Source organism: Blennius ocellaris, assembly GCF_963422515.1.
Source record: "Blennius ocellaris genome assembly, chromosome: 5".
Taxonomy (NCBI): Eukaryota; Metazoa; Chordata; class Actinopteri; order Blenniiformes; family Blenniidae; genus Blennius; species Blennius ocellaris.
In genome coordinates, this window is record NC_137654.1 from 21,361,040 (window position 1) to 21,379,085 (window position 18,046).

The 18,046-nt window shown below is 41.8% G+C and overlaps 1 protein-coding gene across 1 annotated transcript in view; it reads left to right on the forward strand.

The window, feature by feature from the left end:
- LOC308130334 (glutamate receptor-interacting protein 2-like) overlaps positions 1–17,402 on the forward strand; it is a 31,321-nt gene extending 13,919 nt beyond the window's left edge. The window contains exons 11-24 of the mRNA XM_080496642.1: positions 9–170; positions 653–839; positions 4,285–4,430; positions 4,507–4,587; positions 4,878–4,941; positions 5,341–5,486; positions 6,077–6,221; positions 6,499–6,638; positions 7,180–7,362; positions 7,561–7,720; positions 9,044–9,158; positions 9,492–9,716; positions 14,223–14,369; positions 15,999–17,402. Of these exons, the coding sequence (XP_080352768.1) occupies positions 9–170; positions 653–839; positions 4,285–4,430; positions 4,507–4,587; positions 4,878–4,941; positions 5,341–5,486; positions 6,077–6,221; positions 6,499–6,638; positions 7,180–7,362; positions 7,561–7,720; positions 9,044–9,158; positions 9,492–9,716; positions 14,223–14,369; positions 15,999–16,196 (2,099 nt within the window). The 3' untranslated portion in view covers positions 16,197–17,402. The remainder of the gene's footprint in view (positions 1–8; positions 171–652; positions 840–4,284; positions 4,431–4,506; positions 4,588–4,877; positions 4,942–5,340; positions 5,487–6,076; positions 6,222–6,498; positions 6,639–7,179; positions 7,363–7,560; positions 7,721–9,043; positions 9,159–9,491; positions 9,717–14,222; positions 14,370–15,998) is intronic.
- The last annotated feature ends 644 nt before the right edge of the window (positions 17,403–18,046 follow it).

Here is an 18,046-nt window from a genome sequence, read left to right on the forward strand (position 1 = left end):
TCTTTCAGCTCTGGTGAGTGGTGGCTTCTCCCCTTCCTCCACAGCCACCTCAGGCTTCAGCAGCCAGGGCAGCAACACCTTGCCCTGCCCCATTCCTCCACTTGCTCCCACCAGCCCTCGTATTTCCACTGGCAAGCGGAGGAACAGGAAAAAGGACCACAAGAGCTCATGTATGGGAAAAAAAAAACACACCCTACTCTTCCCTTTTAAAAAAATCTATTCAGTCAGATTTGTTTATTTTATCGTGTCTCAATCTGTCAGCATGTGTGAGATTTACACTATAACTGTTCAAGCTGAGCAATATATCCATTATACAACCTCGGAGTAGGGCTGTTTTTAAGGCTACAGTCTGGATTGCAAATGACCAAGAACTAGAGGAAATATAGTTTTGGTTGAATGAACTGTGACTTCAAAATGTAAACCACCTTTCGTCTAGTTTTGAACAGATCTGAATGATTACTGGTTTGAACATGAGTGACGTAGACTCGGATTAAGTGACTCATCCCCTTTTTCATACCCATGTAGTCTCTGTGGGCGCATGTCTCCTCCTTTTTTTGTCTCCCACAATCCCCTCTCTTGCTCCATTTATGTGCCACTTCTCCACTGATATCTCTCTGTGATGTGTCCCTCTCCCCCCCTCCCTCCCCTCTAGTGTCTCTGGCATCCAGCTCTGTTGGCCCGGGGGGGCAGGTTTTTCATGTGGAAACAAGCGAGGTTGTCCTGAGGGGGGATCCTCTCACAGGTTTTGGGATCCAGCTGCAGGGGGGTGTCTTTGCTACAGAAACCCTATCCGCTCCCCCAGTCATCCGCTTTATTGAGCCCGACAGCCCAGCTGAGAGGTAACGCAATGAGACACCTAACAAGTAAACAAATATCATATAGGGAGTCACCTTGAACTCCAGGGCCTCGGCGCTAATCATTCAGCAATGAAACGCCACATGTGAGAAAGTGACTCACCATGGAACTGACAGCTCAGTAGTTTATCACAACGGTGAGCAGTGAATTTAGTTTTTAAGACGCTTCAAAGCGACCCTTTTTGTGCCATCATTTTTTTAACATTGAAAAGGCTTTGACATGAGCCACACACCTCCTGCCAGGTGACAGTGAAGGTCTTGGTGGAAGTGATCAGAATGGATAGAATTGCACCAGAGAGTCAAAGCATTCACTGTAAAACTAACTGGACTCATCCCAAATTTTATATAACTCTTACAATTCCATCCTAAATTATTTGATGGGCTTTTTAAGTAAAGTTGCATCCGATGGAGGGAGGAAAATGCTCTGCCACAAAGTCTCACCACATCAGTTTTACAGTCAACTCCATAAATATATGCATATACATTGTGACAATTTCTATCAATTGTGATAATTTAATTTTTTTTAAATTTAATTTCACTCTGTTACAAAGGTACTTGGTGCATACAAGATGTTTTATAAGTTTGACAACGTTCTTGATTTAGACGTGACTATTATTAAATGAAAGCGAAAGTCTCCATTTGCATTTCATTTCAAATCCATTGAAGATTGGGAATTACACATTCACAAAAGTCTGTCCTGCAGAATATAGATAACTCGTCATCCCAGCTTGTTTTTCACCAAAACTCTGCTGCTGCTGTGTTTACACTCGCAAAGATCTTAGTGATGCAACTTTTTCTCCTCCAATCAAACTGCGAAGGTGTTACCTGCCGAGCCTGAACGGGCAGAAACACACATACGGACTGACTTTCAAACAACAAATACAATAATATTTACATGTTCAAAATGTATTCAATGTCTTCAATTATTGCTTGTATTTGACTGTACTTATTTTTGTCCACTGTCAAATAATTACACTTTAAAATAGAGCAATTATATTTTGCCCATTACAGTCATGCCAAATATAAAAGGTCACATTAACCTGAATGAAAAATCTGAGATTAGAAACAGGAAAACTAATTAATGCCAAATTTTGCATGAATTTCTGAATTTCATCTCATCTTGAGAGCCATGCAGCTAAATGCTGGGGTCCAGAGGTTTAGCTTCCTTTTGACATTTTTGAGTTATTATATTGCAGTATTGCATCATTTCACTGGCTGTATGTGACCCATGAACCAAGATGATCTTGATCCACCTTCTTTAGAGCAGGTATTGCAGTCGTGATTTGCTTGAAATGTGGGTACAAATATTGAATAGTTTTGTGTAATTTCAACATGAGCTCTCTTCTTCTTTCTCCAATTATAAATCAACTTGGATTTTTGGGAAAATAAGTGCTGAAAACTCTGTAAGGCTGACTTGCACACTGGCTCAGCGATAAACAACTGCTGATGACATGAAACGACAAGTTTGATAAGGAAGTTGTGATATGAACACCGTCTCCGGAAGTATGTCAGCAGGTTGTCACATGTTGGGTTTTTCTTTGTCTTTGGGTTATTTAAGTGAAACCAGAAGAAACTGCTTGATGCAAATAGTTTTGGAGCTGATGGTTTCACACATTTCCTGTGTGTTCATTGGGCTCAGTAGTCAGGTGGTGGCGGCAGGAGTACTGCATTAATCACACGTTTTTTAATGAGGTGAATATTTAATGGTGAGCCTCCCCCCTCACAGTAGTAAGTCTAGTATTGATCTACACCACATGTTGCAGTCTCACTAACACACATCTCAAACGTGAACTGTTTGTAGTATCTGTCATTGTAAGATTAACGATGGTGGCTGCTGGCAGTGCGGGGACAGCTCCTCTGGGTCCTGCAGCTGTTGGAGCCTCGGCCTCTGCACAAGGTTAATGAGCAGCACTGGTCGGTGAATTAATATTAACTGACAGCGTTTCTGTGTTTGTCTCCACAATTAGAACTCTGATTAAATGTCTGTGTGTTTTAATGAAGTGATTTTTTTTTTTTTTTTAAAGCTCACATAAGGACAGGTTTAAATATTTATGTGAAGCCCAGAATCACATTTCAATCTATAGAAGGCATATTAAAGGTGTGCTTCCCTGATGATGGCCACTGTTTCTGATTCTGAACACAAACTTTACCACCAAACAGAGTAAATATGATTACTTATGGTCCTGGTAACAGGCGGTAGGTACATGAGCTGTTGTATAATTCAGATGCTGTTCACCTTATTTGGATGTAAACTCCCTCAAATTGAAGCTGGAAGTCTGCACTTAAGTCAAAACTTGTTTGTGTTTTTATCAAATCCATTGTGGTAGTGGTCACAAGGAGGAAATTTAATGTGTCCAACAGCTTATAAGATAATAGCCACAAAATATACGTAAATAAAATCTGAATCCAAAGCTGCTCAGTGACTGATCTTTTTGTCCTCATTGCTTTTTAGTTTAACCTTTCATACAATCCAGTGATTGAATCTGTATTAGTTGGGTTTGAAACAATACATTTTTATACAGTTTGAAGACGTTAACTTTGAGTTGGACAAACCAAGAAATGGAATACTCCAATTTGTAGGTGGCATTTGAGTGATCTCGATGAATTCATTTCAGTGGAAAAATGTTTAGGTATGTGCTGCCTTCTCTACCCTATACTAACCTATACTACAATCCAGCAGGGGTTTAATTGGCTAAAGAAATGGAGTCAAACTCCTTTTAGTCAAGGGATCACAAAGGGAAATTAACACTAAAGTAGACCAAACCATGTAAAATTATAACATCATACCTTTCATAATGATTTCATTGTCTCTGTTCGACTACAAAGTACAATCTGTTTTTCTAACAAAAAAAAAAAAAAAGAGTAACTGCCCTTTAGTTGGTCGTCCAAATCTTCCAAAAGACATAAAATCTTGTCTGTCACAGTCTGGGTGCAAGATTCCTGCAGCCAATGTTTCTTTGCTGACAAATACAAACAAAAGAAGCTGCTTTCTGGTCTCTCTCCCAAAGGCATCACTACCATCTGCTGTTGACTTCTGGGTGTCACTTGTTTTATTGTTGGTGGCTTTTATAGTGGACAAATAAGGAACAACAATTGCATTTTTTTTTTGTTTTTGTTTGTAGTACATGTTTTCTTATTGTATGCTTTGCATCAAAGTTCATCCCTATGGTGGGCTGTAAAATTATATATATATTTTACAACTGCATTGGTTTAACATAAGACTGACTTGACTTGAGTGCAGTTATTCAGAAATGTGTCTCATACCAAGTAATCCATGGTGTGATTAGAGAAAATTGTTACAGCCTTAATGAAAATAGTATTTCTTTGTTCGGTTTGCTTCACATATGCCCTATACTCGAGTATTTATATTCCTTCAAAAATCAGCTTATTGGTCACATAAATCTATTTGTGTCTGTGTTCATGTGTACAGATGTGGGCTGCTGCAGGTTGGAGACAGACTGTTGTCCATCAATGGGATCCCCACTGAAGATGGTACATTGGAAGAAGCTCATCAGCTCCTCCGAGACTCGGCTCTAGCCAACAAGGTCACGGTGGAGATTGAGTTCGATGTTGCAGGTACCATAGAAGAAGAAATGTTTGTATGGTGAAATGCCTTCTGCTTTCAATTAATCTGTTTTTGAATCTCCAATAGAGTCTGTGGTCCCAAGCAGCGGCACCTTCCATGTAAAACTCCCCAAGAGAAGAGGAGTGGAGCTTGGCATCACCATCAGTGGTAAGTCAGGAGGTATTCAGACCTCCAGCAGGGGGCAGTGTCGCTCAGTAAGACTGCAAATCCATACAATTCAGACTGGTAAGCGCATGGAGATACACGCTTCCTTGCCCCTGAATAATGCTGGCCTGTAAAAACATTCATCATAACCTTTTCTATTCCATTCATCCTTGCAAGAAATAAACAAACTTAAATCCAAGTACTGTCATCGCAACAAAAAAAATGGAAATGTTTATTTTGAGTCAGCATGGATTTATCCCACACTCTAAAAACAAAGTGTTTCTTCTTCCCAGCAAGCAAGAAACCTGGCAAGCCCCTCATCATCTCCGACATCCGGAAGGGAAGCATAGCACACAGGTATGAAATGACGACTTACAATGATGAAGACTAACAATTTTGGCTGTTGGTAAATGTGACCTTCAGGTCAGGTGCAGGTCACGTCAATGATACAATGTCCAACTTGTTCTGAGCAGGTTTAAGATTTATAATTGTGTATGATGCATGAAAATATGTGCAAACGGAATAATTGTGCGGCCGTGGTGTAACAAAAGCCTAATTGGATTGAGCCATCAAAACTGGATCAGTAGGACAGAGCAGCTACATTTCTGTCTGCTCAGTGTGTGAGGGTGAGGTTACGGTCACCCCTCGAGGATCCCACTGAGATATGAGGCTAATCGGATTCAGGTGGTGAGTCAGGAACTGCAGCTCTGTGGTCCTGATTAATACTTGTGATCCTTCGGCACTCTTGCATTGCAGAACGGGCACTCTGGAGCCTGGAGACAGGCTGCTGGCCATCGACACCGTGCGTCTGGAAAACTGCACCATGGAGGATGCTATGCACGTCCTGCAGCAGGCGGAGGACATGGTCAAACTCCGGATCCAAAAAGATGAGGACAACATCGGTACACAATTCCCCAAATTGCCAAACAGACACATACAACCGGTGTGAAGTTGTGGTGGAAGAGCTCTACCTCAGATTCTTTTTTGATAAAACGGATCTAATGGGTGGTCTTGATGACTGCTCACATTTCTGTCGTCTTTTTCTTTCTGAACTTTCATTAAATCAACCCAAATTTGGAAAACAATTTGATCCCCCACCTAAGGTGCCCATCATAAAGACAATTTATTTCACTTGTCTTCTTCTACCTTCGCATACCGGCCAGTTTAGATTCAAAAGGCCCAGAGTAAGTTACATTATTATAAAATCTATGAATAACAAATGAAAATGTTTCATTACAAATGTCCTCGCACCGCCAATATTTAATCTTTTGAAAATGAAGCACAGCATCAACAGTTCTGCTCTCAACAACAAACGCCTATTTTTACTGAAACTTCAAAGCTTTCACTGTTTCATTCGGTTTGTTCTGATATTTAAACTAAAGCTGTGTTGACTCCCCTGCATACATTTCTCATCAGGTATTTTTCTACCTTTGCATTTTTATGTCTTGTGATATTGAAGGGCTGGTGTACTGTATCATGTTTTTTGATGTAGACGAGTTGGAGATGTCGGGATCGATAATCTACACAGTTGAGCTGAAGCGTTACAACGGACCATTGGGCATCACGATTTCTGGCACCGAGGAGCCCTTTGACCCCATCGTCATATCTGGTCTCACCAAGAAGGGTCTGGCAGAGAGGTGAGGAATTACACACTGCTGGTCTAAATGGCTATTTCAGAAGAAGGTGACACATTGAACTGGAGCCAGCTAAAAACTTTATGGCTCTTTTTATGCATTTTCTTTTTAGAGGAGACTGTAAACAATGGCCGTCTGGTTCTGTCTTCGAACAAGAAGCCTCTTTGTTTCTGTCTGGGTCAGCCTGGGCCTGGCAGCCTGACCGGTTTAGCTGCCCTCCTGTTGGTACTGTCTGGTATATTGTAGTATCGTTGTCTCCTTTGCTCCACCAACACTCCAGGACCGGGGCCATCCACATAGGAGATAGAGTCCTCGCCATCAACGGAGTCAGCCTGAAAGGAAAGCCACTGAGCGAAGCCATCCATCTCCTGCAGATGGCCGGGGAGTCCGTCACGCTCAAGATCAAGAAACAAGCTGATAGTACTTGATTTTTATATTTTATACTGGGAGATTTCTCACTGTCTTACTTTACATGGTTAATTTAGATATAAAAACGTATAGAAAACATAGGCTTTAATCTAGATGTAAATGCACAATGAATGTAGAGGATTTATCATTCAGCTTTGAATATTTTAATGGTTGTAAAATGAGGCAAGAACCAAAACAAAGTCAACAGACGAGAATAATGAATTAACTCAGTGGATTCTAGTGATCACTTATTTTGTTGGCCCCAGAGAGTGGATCCCAGTCTAGGGTCCAGGACCTCCTAAGGCTTTCCCTGCTCTTCAAAATGGGTATTGCACATTTAAAAAAAACTAAAAAACATAATAAAACTCTTTGTAGGACTGAAAGCAGACCTGGTAAACTGCACATTGTGGTTTTTCAGTTTTTTTTATTGAGTGGGTTTGCTCCACAGTTTTCATCGACATTGTCTCAACGTGGAGAAAATCTTGAGTTGGAAGGTTTGCTGTGTTACGAACGGCACATTTCTTCAGCGTTTCTTGCTCATTGTTTCTGCCAGAATCTGACGGCCGGCGGCCTGTGGACAGAGAAGCTGCCTTTCTCAGTGATCCCGAGGATGACCTGACGGATTACCAGAAGACTAGTAAACACTCCGAGGTCTACTCTGCCACCGTGCCCAGTATAGACTCTGCCATGAGCTCCTGGGATAGCTCCGGGTTTGATGCGGGCTACAGCAGCCAAGGTGACATCCACCGTTCACACACACCGTATAAATGTACCTTATCTCTCATCGTGAGTGCTTATGTAGTTGCAGACATGTAAAAGCACATGGATGGACATTGAGTTGGGCTTGATGGAAATTCAAATGTATATAAGAATATTATTTCTACAGCATTGACTTTGTGGGGGATGTGGTCTGAACATTTCTTCTGTGTTTTAGGGATGTATCTTCACAAAGCCTCTGATCTACTGCTCAATCCACATGAGTGGAGGCGCTCAAAGCACAGGAGTCAAACCACTACCGGCTCTGCAGGCCTCGTCCACCACTCTGCACTGTATGATGGCAGATTCACAGAGGATGAGTGGGACAAAATCCCAGGGTGAGTGCAGAGGCGGGCATTTGTTCCAGGGAGCAGGTTTTCTGATCCAGAAGGTAGTACTCTCCAGCTGAGGCTGTCTGCTCCGTCATGTCTTCATTCATACAGTCCAAAGCACAGCAGGCTGCAGAGGAAGATCCAAAACTGCTCTTCAGGCTCTCTTTAAAATGTGTTCTCTGCAGTCGAAGAGATCAGATGCCACAAAATGAGTTTTTAAAAAAAAAAAAGGATCAAATTTGCTTGTTGAAGAACCCTTGTCTTTAATGCTATTTCAAATAATTACTGTTCTACATAAAATAAGACAAAGTATAATGTATGTGAAATGCTGGAGCCACAAAAGAAACCATCTTAACTGTTGCTCAAGTGGGATTAAAATGTGTGGCGCCACTGCACATTGATTTAACGCATAGCTGCACTGTGAAAGCATTTGTGAATGTAGATTAAGTTTAAGGTATTTCACCAGCTAGAGAGCCCTTTCATTCTGTTAAGCAGGAGATCTATGTGAACCTTAAAAAATCAATTCAGGTTTTGTTTTTGTCTTTAAGCCATTTCATCAAGTTGATCTACAGCACAACACCTTGTGGTAAAGTTTGCTTTATCTGTTGCATACATTTATGTGATACTAAATGTAAAATCAACCAGTTTACAACTCTGACTTTCTGGTACAGACTTTCAGAGTTTTCTTCATGTCATTCTGCTTTTCTGTCAGCTTGAGGATTTTTCAGTGCAGCAGATTTTCTACAGCTTCTTTGGCTTTCAGATTAAAGTGAACTGCACTCATTGAAATGTTTTGTTTTTCTTTCGTCATGGTTTGCTGGGTGTTTTAGTGTTTGGTGCATTTCCAAATTGTCCTTTTCTCTTCTTTCTCAGGTATTCTCTCTCTCATCTGCTTTATTAACTGCCCACGAACTCTTTGGTGTTTCACATAGATGCATCTTTTTCTGTCATCCTTTGTCCTCACAAAAAAAAAAAAACATTTCTCTGAAAAGTGCCCAAAAAGGGCTCACGGATACATCAGCCTTGTCTGTCTCTCCACACTTTTTTTTTCCCCTGAACTTTTTGTGTCACGTACCGTTTCCTGCTTTTTTTGGGGGTCGACGTTATTTTGTAGGTTTTAACTTTTTAAACTAGCGGACTCTGGCGAGCTGATATGAGCGAGGGGGAAAGTTTACAGTAAACCCTCCTCGACAGCTTTTCATGGAACTCTCCTGCGACACGGCCCACAAAAAGAAAAACAAAACTTCATTTCCCATGCTGCTTTTGTACGCAGCACCGGCCTCCACTCTGCAGGGCTGCTCTCATGTTGTGGTTCCTGCATTGTCGTAGATTCGTCAGCCCCCCTCGTTGCCATGGCACCCTAAACCAGGAAGACAGCTTCTGGTCCCAGGCTCTGCAGGACCTTGAGACCTGCGGCCAGTCAGAGATTCTCAGGGAGCTAGAGGTAGGCAGTCTTTGCCCCCCCCCCCCCCCCCCCCCCCCCCTCTCCATCTGTTTTATCCTCCATGTATTCACAGCCGGGTGTAATCGTAAATGAACATACCAGATGAAGCATTATGATTATCATCAGTATATAATCTACTAAATCTGATGAGACAAGCCGGGCACCTGCTGCCACACTGACCAAGAAGCCTTTTGCAATGCCTTTTCCTGTAATCTGTGTGCCCTGCACAAGAGACTATCCACTATATCTGTGCATTGTTTGTGCAACACAAAAATCAGTTTATCGTTCTAATACATGATACTTGGAACGATCAATATTTTTGTACTCTTTCAGGCATCTATGACAGGTAGTGCTCTTAGTCTGTACCTTGAGGAGACCAGGACCAGTGAAGACTCAATATTTCAATCTGAAATTCGTCCCGTTAAGAGGGAGGGAATCCACGGGGAGACCAAAATCACAAGCAGCCTGAACACTTCATCTGGAGCCAGAGACGGATCATCCCGGGTCAAAGGAGACCCAGCAGGAGTTTTGTCTCCTACAGCTTTGGCACTGCACAAGGTAAATTTGGAAACACAACTGGATCATAGTTTATCAGATGAAATGTCTGATGGACTGGGGTTTCAAATTGAGAAACACACAAGCATAGCATAAACAAATTGATTCTTGAAGTGATGAACTGTCATTTCTCTTTACTTGGCTGATTGGTTCTTGCCACAAATTTTCATTTCAGTGGAACAACAACCATCTTTTCCTTTGTCCCACATCGATAACGGTTGTCAAATCTGCTTCCGAGTTAGAACAAGCAGTTATACTGTCAAGTTCACATAAACAAGTAAATTCCACCTTAATGAAAAAGCAATCAACAAGGTCAAATATATTTCTCACAACGGTTACAGAAGCAAAAACTGTCCTTGAATAATCATGGATAGTTTTGCAGATTAAAAAGTCCTTAAAGTGTAAACACTGTCAACTACCGGTTGACGGTGTTTACCAATAACTGCACCTCCTCCGCTGTCCTACTGTTGAAAAGGAATCCCCAAAGTTCAGTGCCCATAGGAGATGCAGGAACGACTGGAGGGAAGCTCAAGAAGGCACAGAAAGGCAGCTTTTGGATCTGGCCAAGGAGGAAGGACTGGTGCTGGAGAAGGAACAACAAACCCCAACAACAGCCACAGGGGTAACGTTACCGGCGCCAGCCCTTGGGGAAGCTGGGCGGTAGCAAGTGGCCCATAGCTAAGATTAGACTGTGGCCTTGTGGTTTGGCTGTGGAGAGACGGAGGAGACGCGTTAGTCTGGCCACAGCTGGTTTATTGAAACTCATTCACTTATCTCATTCTCTCAAACCATGAGTACATAAACAAATGTACAGTAATAAGACGGTAAAATAAGATGCAAATACTCATCATCTTCCGTATTATTCCATCATGCAGTACTATATACACAGGCAGCTCAGTTACATAAAAAAGGCAGCGCCTCCACATGGCTGCTAAATTCCCAGAGTGAAACTTGATGAACATCAATGGCGGTCGCCTCAACCCTGACGCTGAACATTGCCCACACTCTAAACTGTGAAAAAAGTATCATGAGACCGGCAAGACTCAAAAGTACCTGAGCAGGTCACACACCGCTCGAACAAGGCTCCACATGCGTTGCCGTTGTCTGAATTCAGTGGCGGGCCGTGCATTTCAGACCCAGGCCTTCACTGCTGAGTCAATCCACCCCTCAAAAACCATGTTACCATGCAGAAATGTGTCCAGTGAATAATAGCAGGCACTAGTTTAAGTATGGAATGGATTTGATGAAATAACAGATTGTAAATGTATGTTTCAATAGATGGAAAACTACAGCCAAGTACATTTTTCTTTGTCACACGGTAATCACTTGTCGCCTTCAGAGATGCAATAATCACTTCTACACTGCTCGTAGTGTAGTAGTTACCGGTTTTAAATTCCATCTTGTTGAATGAGCAATCAGACAAGAGTAGAAATGTCTCACACCTGTTTATCAAAGCAAAACTTTCCATAGGTGATTTAGTGGAGATCATAAGTCAGATTTAATAGTCCTTGAAGTGGAAATACTGTCAAACATTGTGAAATAAAATTATCCTTGTTACGCAAGTTTGGTATTACACAGGCTGTAATTTTGGCCACCAGTTTTTCTTCTTCCTGCACACATGTACTTTTGTCAATTTTCAATTCTGTGTGAATCTCTAGGACTTATAAACGGGGAGAATAATTATAAATTTAAAGTTGATGTGAAAAGCTATATATTACAGACATAAATTCCTGTAGTGAAAAGTGCAATGTAGATATTGATTTTGAAAAGCTTCTTGTGTGTGAAAAATTTGCCTTGTGGATAATTGTTTTGTTCAAACTTTATTGTACATGGCAGCAGTACCTAGTTACAAATACTTGTAACTAACATTAGAACACATGCAAACATTTAAAATATTAAAAGCTGTAAATCATGATTTCCACGGTAAAATATAGTTTATTGGAGGTATATTAGGAATTTATTTCCCTATATTAGTGTATTAAATAATATCTTTCAAGTTTAAGGATGGAAAGAGTTAGTTATGCATGTTCGCTATTTAACACAGATATTTAAAACTGTTGAACTGAAATATTCTCAAGTAAAAAGTTCATATGAAATGTACTCTGAGTAAAAGTTACTTTTTTGACAGGGGGGGGATTGGGCTCTCCAGAGGAGCGCAAGAAAGACGATGGGATTTTAAATCTCAAAGTAGTTGTTCTAATTGAAAGGAACAAAATTGCTAAATAAATTGCAATGGCAGTGATCTTGACAGGCAGCTTTGGTTCCCCACAGAGATCACCATGACATCCTGACGTTGTTTGGACACAACACAAGGTTTGCGTACCTCATGAAGCTGACAATTCTACAGGAGAAAATGATTGAAGCTGCCTTCCAGTACAAGTAGACCAAGTATAGTCCAGGCAATCCAATAAGATTATGGGCCTAATCATGAACTAATCACCTTTGGTGACTAGCTATATGATGTCACGGGTGGGCAGTTGACGTGAGCTTGGCGGTTGCTGATAGGGGAGGAGTCGGACCCTACGAAGTCCTCTTACAGCAAGATGTTGAGACTTGCATGGATGATTTTAATATGACATCTGTGTCCAGTGAATCCCAACAGGCACTGGTTGAAGTGTGGGCGGGATTAGATGCAACTTGTTTTTTTCCATTGTGTAATATCCCAGTAGGACGATGTGCGCATGTGTGGGCCTCCAATGACCTGCAGGCCCACATTGGTGCTCCGCTGAGAAATTTGACACAGGGTCATTTATATTGCAACTGTGACTTGAGGGTTTGACGAGGGGAAGGGGAGTGGGGAATCTCTGCCGACAGCATATCAGACATTTGACACTTTGAGCACTTTCATGTAATATTGTTCGCTCAAAGCAGTCAGCATGCACCACATTCCAACGTGCGTGGGTGTGCACGGACCGGTTGAACACTGCTGCCTAGAGCTTTAATGTTTAATTGCAACCCTATATGTTCGACTGCACTCCCCCCACCTCTGATCTTGAGCAGCACTGCAACATTTGAACGGAAATGCGATCAGCTGCACTCACAAATGATGAAAGGAGCACAAATTACAGTGTCCTGTGGGGTGTACGCCCGTTACATGCTTGCCTCCTCCACTTGACTCGCTGCTCTGTCAGTGCACTTTAACTGGACCCAGTGGACAAACACTCATTATTCAACATTACCTGAGAGCTGACACACACTGTCTCCAGACGCACGTCGGTGTCATCTGAGCATCTCACTAAGCCGCCTTTCGTGACCGGCAACACACCCGCAGTGTGAAAATGAACAATATTTGGAGTTGACACAACTGGAATGATATCATGGAAAAGGATCTGAAGTTTACCTCAAGTCTGCTTCTTACCTGCTGGCCGTCCAAATACAGAGGCAAAAGAAGTGACACAGGGGCATATTCCTGTGGAAACTGTGTTTGTACTTCACACAGATTAGACACAAATACATCTGTACATCACAGGCACCACCTCACTTTGTCTCTTTAGAGTCAAATTTCATATCCCTCTCAAATGACAATTCATCAGACAACAAAGGCTTCAGCTTTTATTGTAAACACACGTCAGGAAACTCTTCCACAGTCTGTGAGCAGTTACAGGGGCTCGGTTGGTAAAACAGGTTGGTCTCCAATTCCAAGGTCAGCGATATGATCTCCGGTCGACCTCTTCATGTTTCAAAAAGTTCTTGGCCAAGATACTAAACCCCAGGTTTCTCCTTATGGTCGAGTTCACCTTTAGTATGTTTGTGAGAATATATCGTGTCAGATCATGTACAATTTTGTTTTGAGAGTGCTGAAATGTTAGCACTATAATAATAAGTGAAGAGATGTGTTTGTTGTGATATCCTCAGTTACTTTTGTTTGCATGTGTAGCAGTTGGGCATGCCACCGCCGGGTTCACCCACAGAGGTGCAGAGTCAGAGTCCAGTTAACCATACTTTTATTATTGAATGAGAACGAAACCAAAACTGGAAACACCCGCAGATCCACAGCCTCTCTCAGGCTCTACCATGTGTTTCTGTGCTCCTTCCTGTCACTTCTTGTCTCTGGGCAGATCCTCCTTTATGGGCAGAGAGGTGAGGCAGCACACCTGATTCACATAAGGGGCTTAATCACCTCTCTGCCGCAGCATGTTTTTTTTTGTTTTTCAAACAAATGAACAGGTCAGGTTTTTTAATTAAAGAAAATGTAGCTCAGTTAAGTGTTGTACCCTGATGTTCCAGAGGGAGATGTGACAAATGGTCATGTGCTTCAAATTTGTGCCTGATGATTCATAGTTTCATATAAGATAATATTAGATACTTATTTATATAGTTTATTTTATGACAAGCACTTTGGGCTTCTCATAAATGGAGCGGCTGTGGCTTGGTTGGTAGAACGGTCGTCTTCCACTTGCAAGGTTGCAGGTCCTATTCCCATGTCTGCCTGTCCAAATGTCAAAGTGTCCTCGAGCAAGATTCTGAACCCCAAATTTCTAATCTCATCTGTACAATTTGTCTCTTCAGGTGACTGTAAGAAAGGACCATGACAGCCGGGACTTTGGCTTCAGTGTTTCAGACGGACTCTTAGAAAAAGGAGTTTTTGTGAACATGATTCGACCTGATGGTCCAGCCGACCAGGCGGGGTTGAAACCTTTTGACCGCATTCTTCAGGTACTGTTTATATTTTTAAATATGATCTATCAAACTTTAGCTTATCATTGTTTTCAGAAACTATGTGGTAGGGTTGAGGAGCTCCAGAGGCTCTAAGTTGAATAGGAAGATTTTCACCAGTTTAAATTATTGTTTGATTATGAAGCTGGAACCAGGATGCAGTCAAGTTGGCACAAAGACTTTAGACACATCAATTTGATATTTTTACAGTTTATATATAGTTGGTATAAATGTGTGTATATATATATATATATATATGTGTGTGTGTGTGTGTGAGAATGTATGCACATATACAGAGCGTAAGTTACAGCCTCAGGTCTTTTTGAATATGATGCCACAAGCTTAGTACACCCATATTTGAACAGTTTAGTCCATTCGTTTGTGCAGCACCTCTTAAACTTCGTCAGGTTGAATGGGAAGCATTGATGCATAGATATTCTCAGATCTCTCCAGAGATGCTCCATGGATTTAAGCCTGACATCTCGCTGGGCCACTCAAAGCCTTTCATACAATTGTCCTTATGCCTCTTTTGATATCTTGTATGTGTGCTTCGGTCCATTGCCCTGCTGAAAGATGAACTGTCGGCCAAGTCTTGGGTCCAGAGCGATCCCATTAAAATATATTTCAGTGATTCAATCCAAAAGGGAGTAAAGGGAAAGCTTGGTATGTGGATTCATTCCACACAGGGTGTGGTTTCCAGTTCAGGCTTCTTTTTTAGTTACGGCTTACAGCTAATTAAAACCCAAACTCCCAGGATCTCAGAAAGTTAGAAAACAGTAGAAAAAGTTCAATGTCAAGACTCATGGTGTCACACTTTAACCAGCTAATTCACCAGACGTCTGCAGAGCTCTATGGAAGATGGTCCACAGTCTCCCCGAATCTTCAACTGGTCTGTCTGGTTCAGTAAACTTGACCATGGAGAAGATGGTTGACTTTAGTGGTCCAGAAGAACCTCCACAAGGTCCAGTGTGACGTTTCCACATTCAGACTATTGATTAATGTCCAGAGGAAGAGAAACTGGAGCCAATAATGCAGATGAGCTGAAGATGGCTATCAAAGCAACCTGGGGCTCAATCACACCTCAACAGAACACAGGCTTTTTTACGTCCATGCCACACTGATGGAGTAATTCACACAAAAGGAGCTCCGACCAAGTACTTTTAAGTAGACCAACATCTTTAAGTTTGAATCCTTTTTCAATCAGTCTAACGTAATATTTTTGGTTGGTGTTTTTTTTTTTTTAGATTCTCGATGTCTTCAGAAAATCCCCACAGCTTTTGATAATTTGATATTTATCCTTTAATATTTAGAATTTTCTTTCTTTAATAAGAGACGAAGCTTCATACTACATGATGGCCAGAAGTAAAAAAAAAAAAAAAAAAAGATTGCAAAACATATGTATCCATCTGTCAGTTCAGAACAAACTAAAAAATATACATTAGTAGGATGTCAGAGAAGGTATGACTGGAGCTTCAGGTCAGAGCAGTCCTGGGGTCCAATAAACCCAACATGATTTATTGTCCTCATTAGGCTTTAAGATTTTTGTTTTAATGTCCCTTCAGCCAAAATGAAAGCAAACCTCTCAAACAACTCTTTGGAGTGATTAATGAGTCGGTTGTGATCTTGCAGGTGAACCGTGTGAGGACCAGGGACTTGGACTGTTGTCTGACTGTGCCCCTCATTATGGAGGCCGGGGACGGCCTGGACTTGGTCATTAGCAGGAATCCGCTGGCAGCAGCAGACGGCGAGCTGCCCAACGACTGTGACGACCCCTCAAACTCACTGTTCTGCTTTCCCGGCCACAGGACCAACAGCATCGCTCTGTGACCGCAAAGATAGACGCTCACTGTTGAAACGCCGCCCCTGGAAACTCTCTCTCTCACACACACACGTGCACACACACGGGCACACACACGGTTACCTTTGTCACATTGCACCTCTCACACAGACCTTCACACTCGTGTTGAGCTTGCCGAGCAACCTCAGAAACCGCCTCTGCTGGCCCGAAGGCACATGACTCCCTCCCAGAGTGTTGGCAATATCCAGTTTTAGTCATTGTGTTCACATGATGCAGTTGAGAAGAGCGTCTGGCCTCAGGGCAGACCCCACCCCCCTCACTCTCCCTCCACACACTGAGACCCCACCCCCTCCCCTCTGCTCTCCAGGGGCAAAGCCACATGCGTTATATAACAGAGGAGTCATAGCTTCTGATGGAGCCAGGACGTCGGCGCACACGCCTTGGCTCTGCAGAGAATCAAACGCTGCACACATGCTGCATAGATTTACAGTCTCCTGTTTTAATGCTCTTGTTGAAGAAGCATTAACCCATTTTCGTTTTCAATGCACCCCATTGCGCAGAGACAACCCACATGTGGTGCTTTGTATGCATCTGAAACACTCGCAAGGAGACACGGAGGGGCTCGGTGGACTCGTTGTTCAAGGCACGTCGCACCTATTTGCGTTATTTCGGCCTGAACTTGGCTCCCTGCCCTTGTTTCCAGCCCCAGAGAAGGCACAGTACCTCCAAATAGACAGAATGCGCCCTGATGTTTGCCAAGTATCATTATATTTTAAAACCACTTATATACTAATACCACAAATACTCGTGAAGACACTCTACCCTTTCTGTTATAAAAGTGCGTGCCCTTGAAGGGATAGTTTGCAGAAAGGCTTCACCGATCACATTTCTGTTTTCCAGTCTTCTCTCACACACGCATTTGCCAAGAAACATTTTAAGTTTCACAACTTGTTCTTGCATCTTCAAATCACCCACAAGCCCTTTTCCATGTTCTCATGTTCACCCTTTTTGTTTTTGTTCGACTTACTGGTTATTTTGTGATCACAGATGCTTTCTCGCCTAAATCTCAGACTTTTTTTTTTTTTCCCCTCCCAAAACTTTTCCACTTCACTTGTGAGTGATTTATCTCCCTCAGTCCGTTCCTCCCTACAGTGGCTGCCTGCACACGGTTTGCCCTCAGCCAGTTCTTCTTTGGTTTAATAAACAGTGTCGGAGTTGTCTCTGGCTCAGCAGGATCTCTGAGAGCTCTCCTTTTTTCTATCATGACGGAGTGTTTTTAATGAAGCTTTTGTGTAGCAAATGTGGCCCTGCAGATAAATTCTAAGTCTCTGGAAACAAATATTTGCTTCATCTCACTGATGTGAACATGTTGAGTCTCTTCTGGAGCAGCTTTCGGAAACCGATTCATCCTTGGGACTGCAGTCTGATTACTGCAGTCTATTACATGTCTAGTTGTATGAAAAGGCCTATTTTTAAGGTTTTCCATTAATTTAATGTTTTGTTATTTTTAATTTTTTATTTATTGTAACAATGGTACGGAGTGCTTTACTTTTGCACATATGTTTTGTGTCTTCCTGTAAGTTGTGATTCTGATTGTGCATTTTATCAGTTGATTCCCACAACTGTAAATATGTTGGGAACCAAATCAGATGAACTTGAAAGATTAATTCATATTTTTATTTTTATTTAATTTATTCGGTAAGTAATGTACGTTTTTATTAAAATAAAGTTATGACAAAAAGCTTATAGACGCTCTGGTTTGTTCATTTTCATTTATTTTCCACAATTTCACATATACAATAAATGATTTTGATATGTGCAATGACTTTGCAAAGTTATGAAAAAGTGGACTCCCCCAAAAAGGCTTAGAGCTTATGTT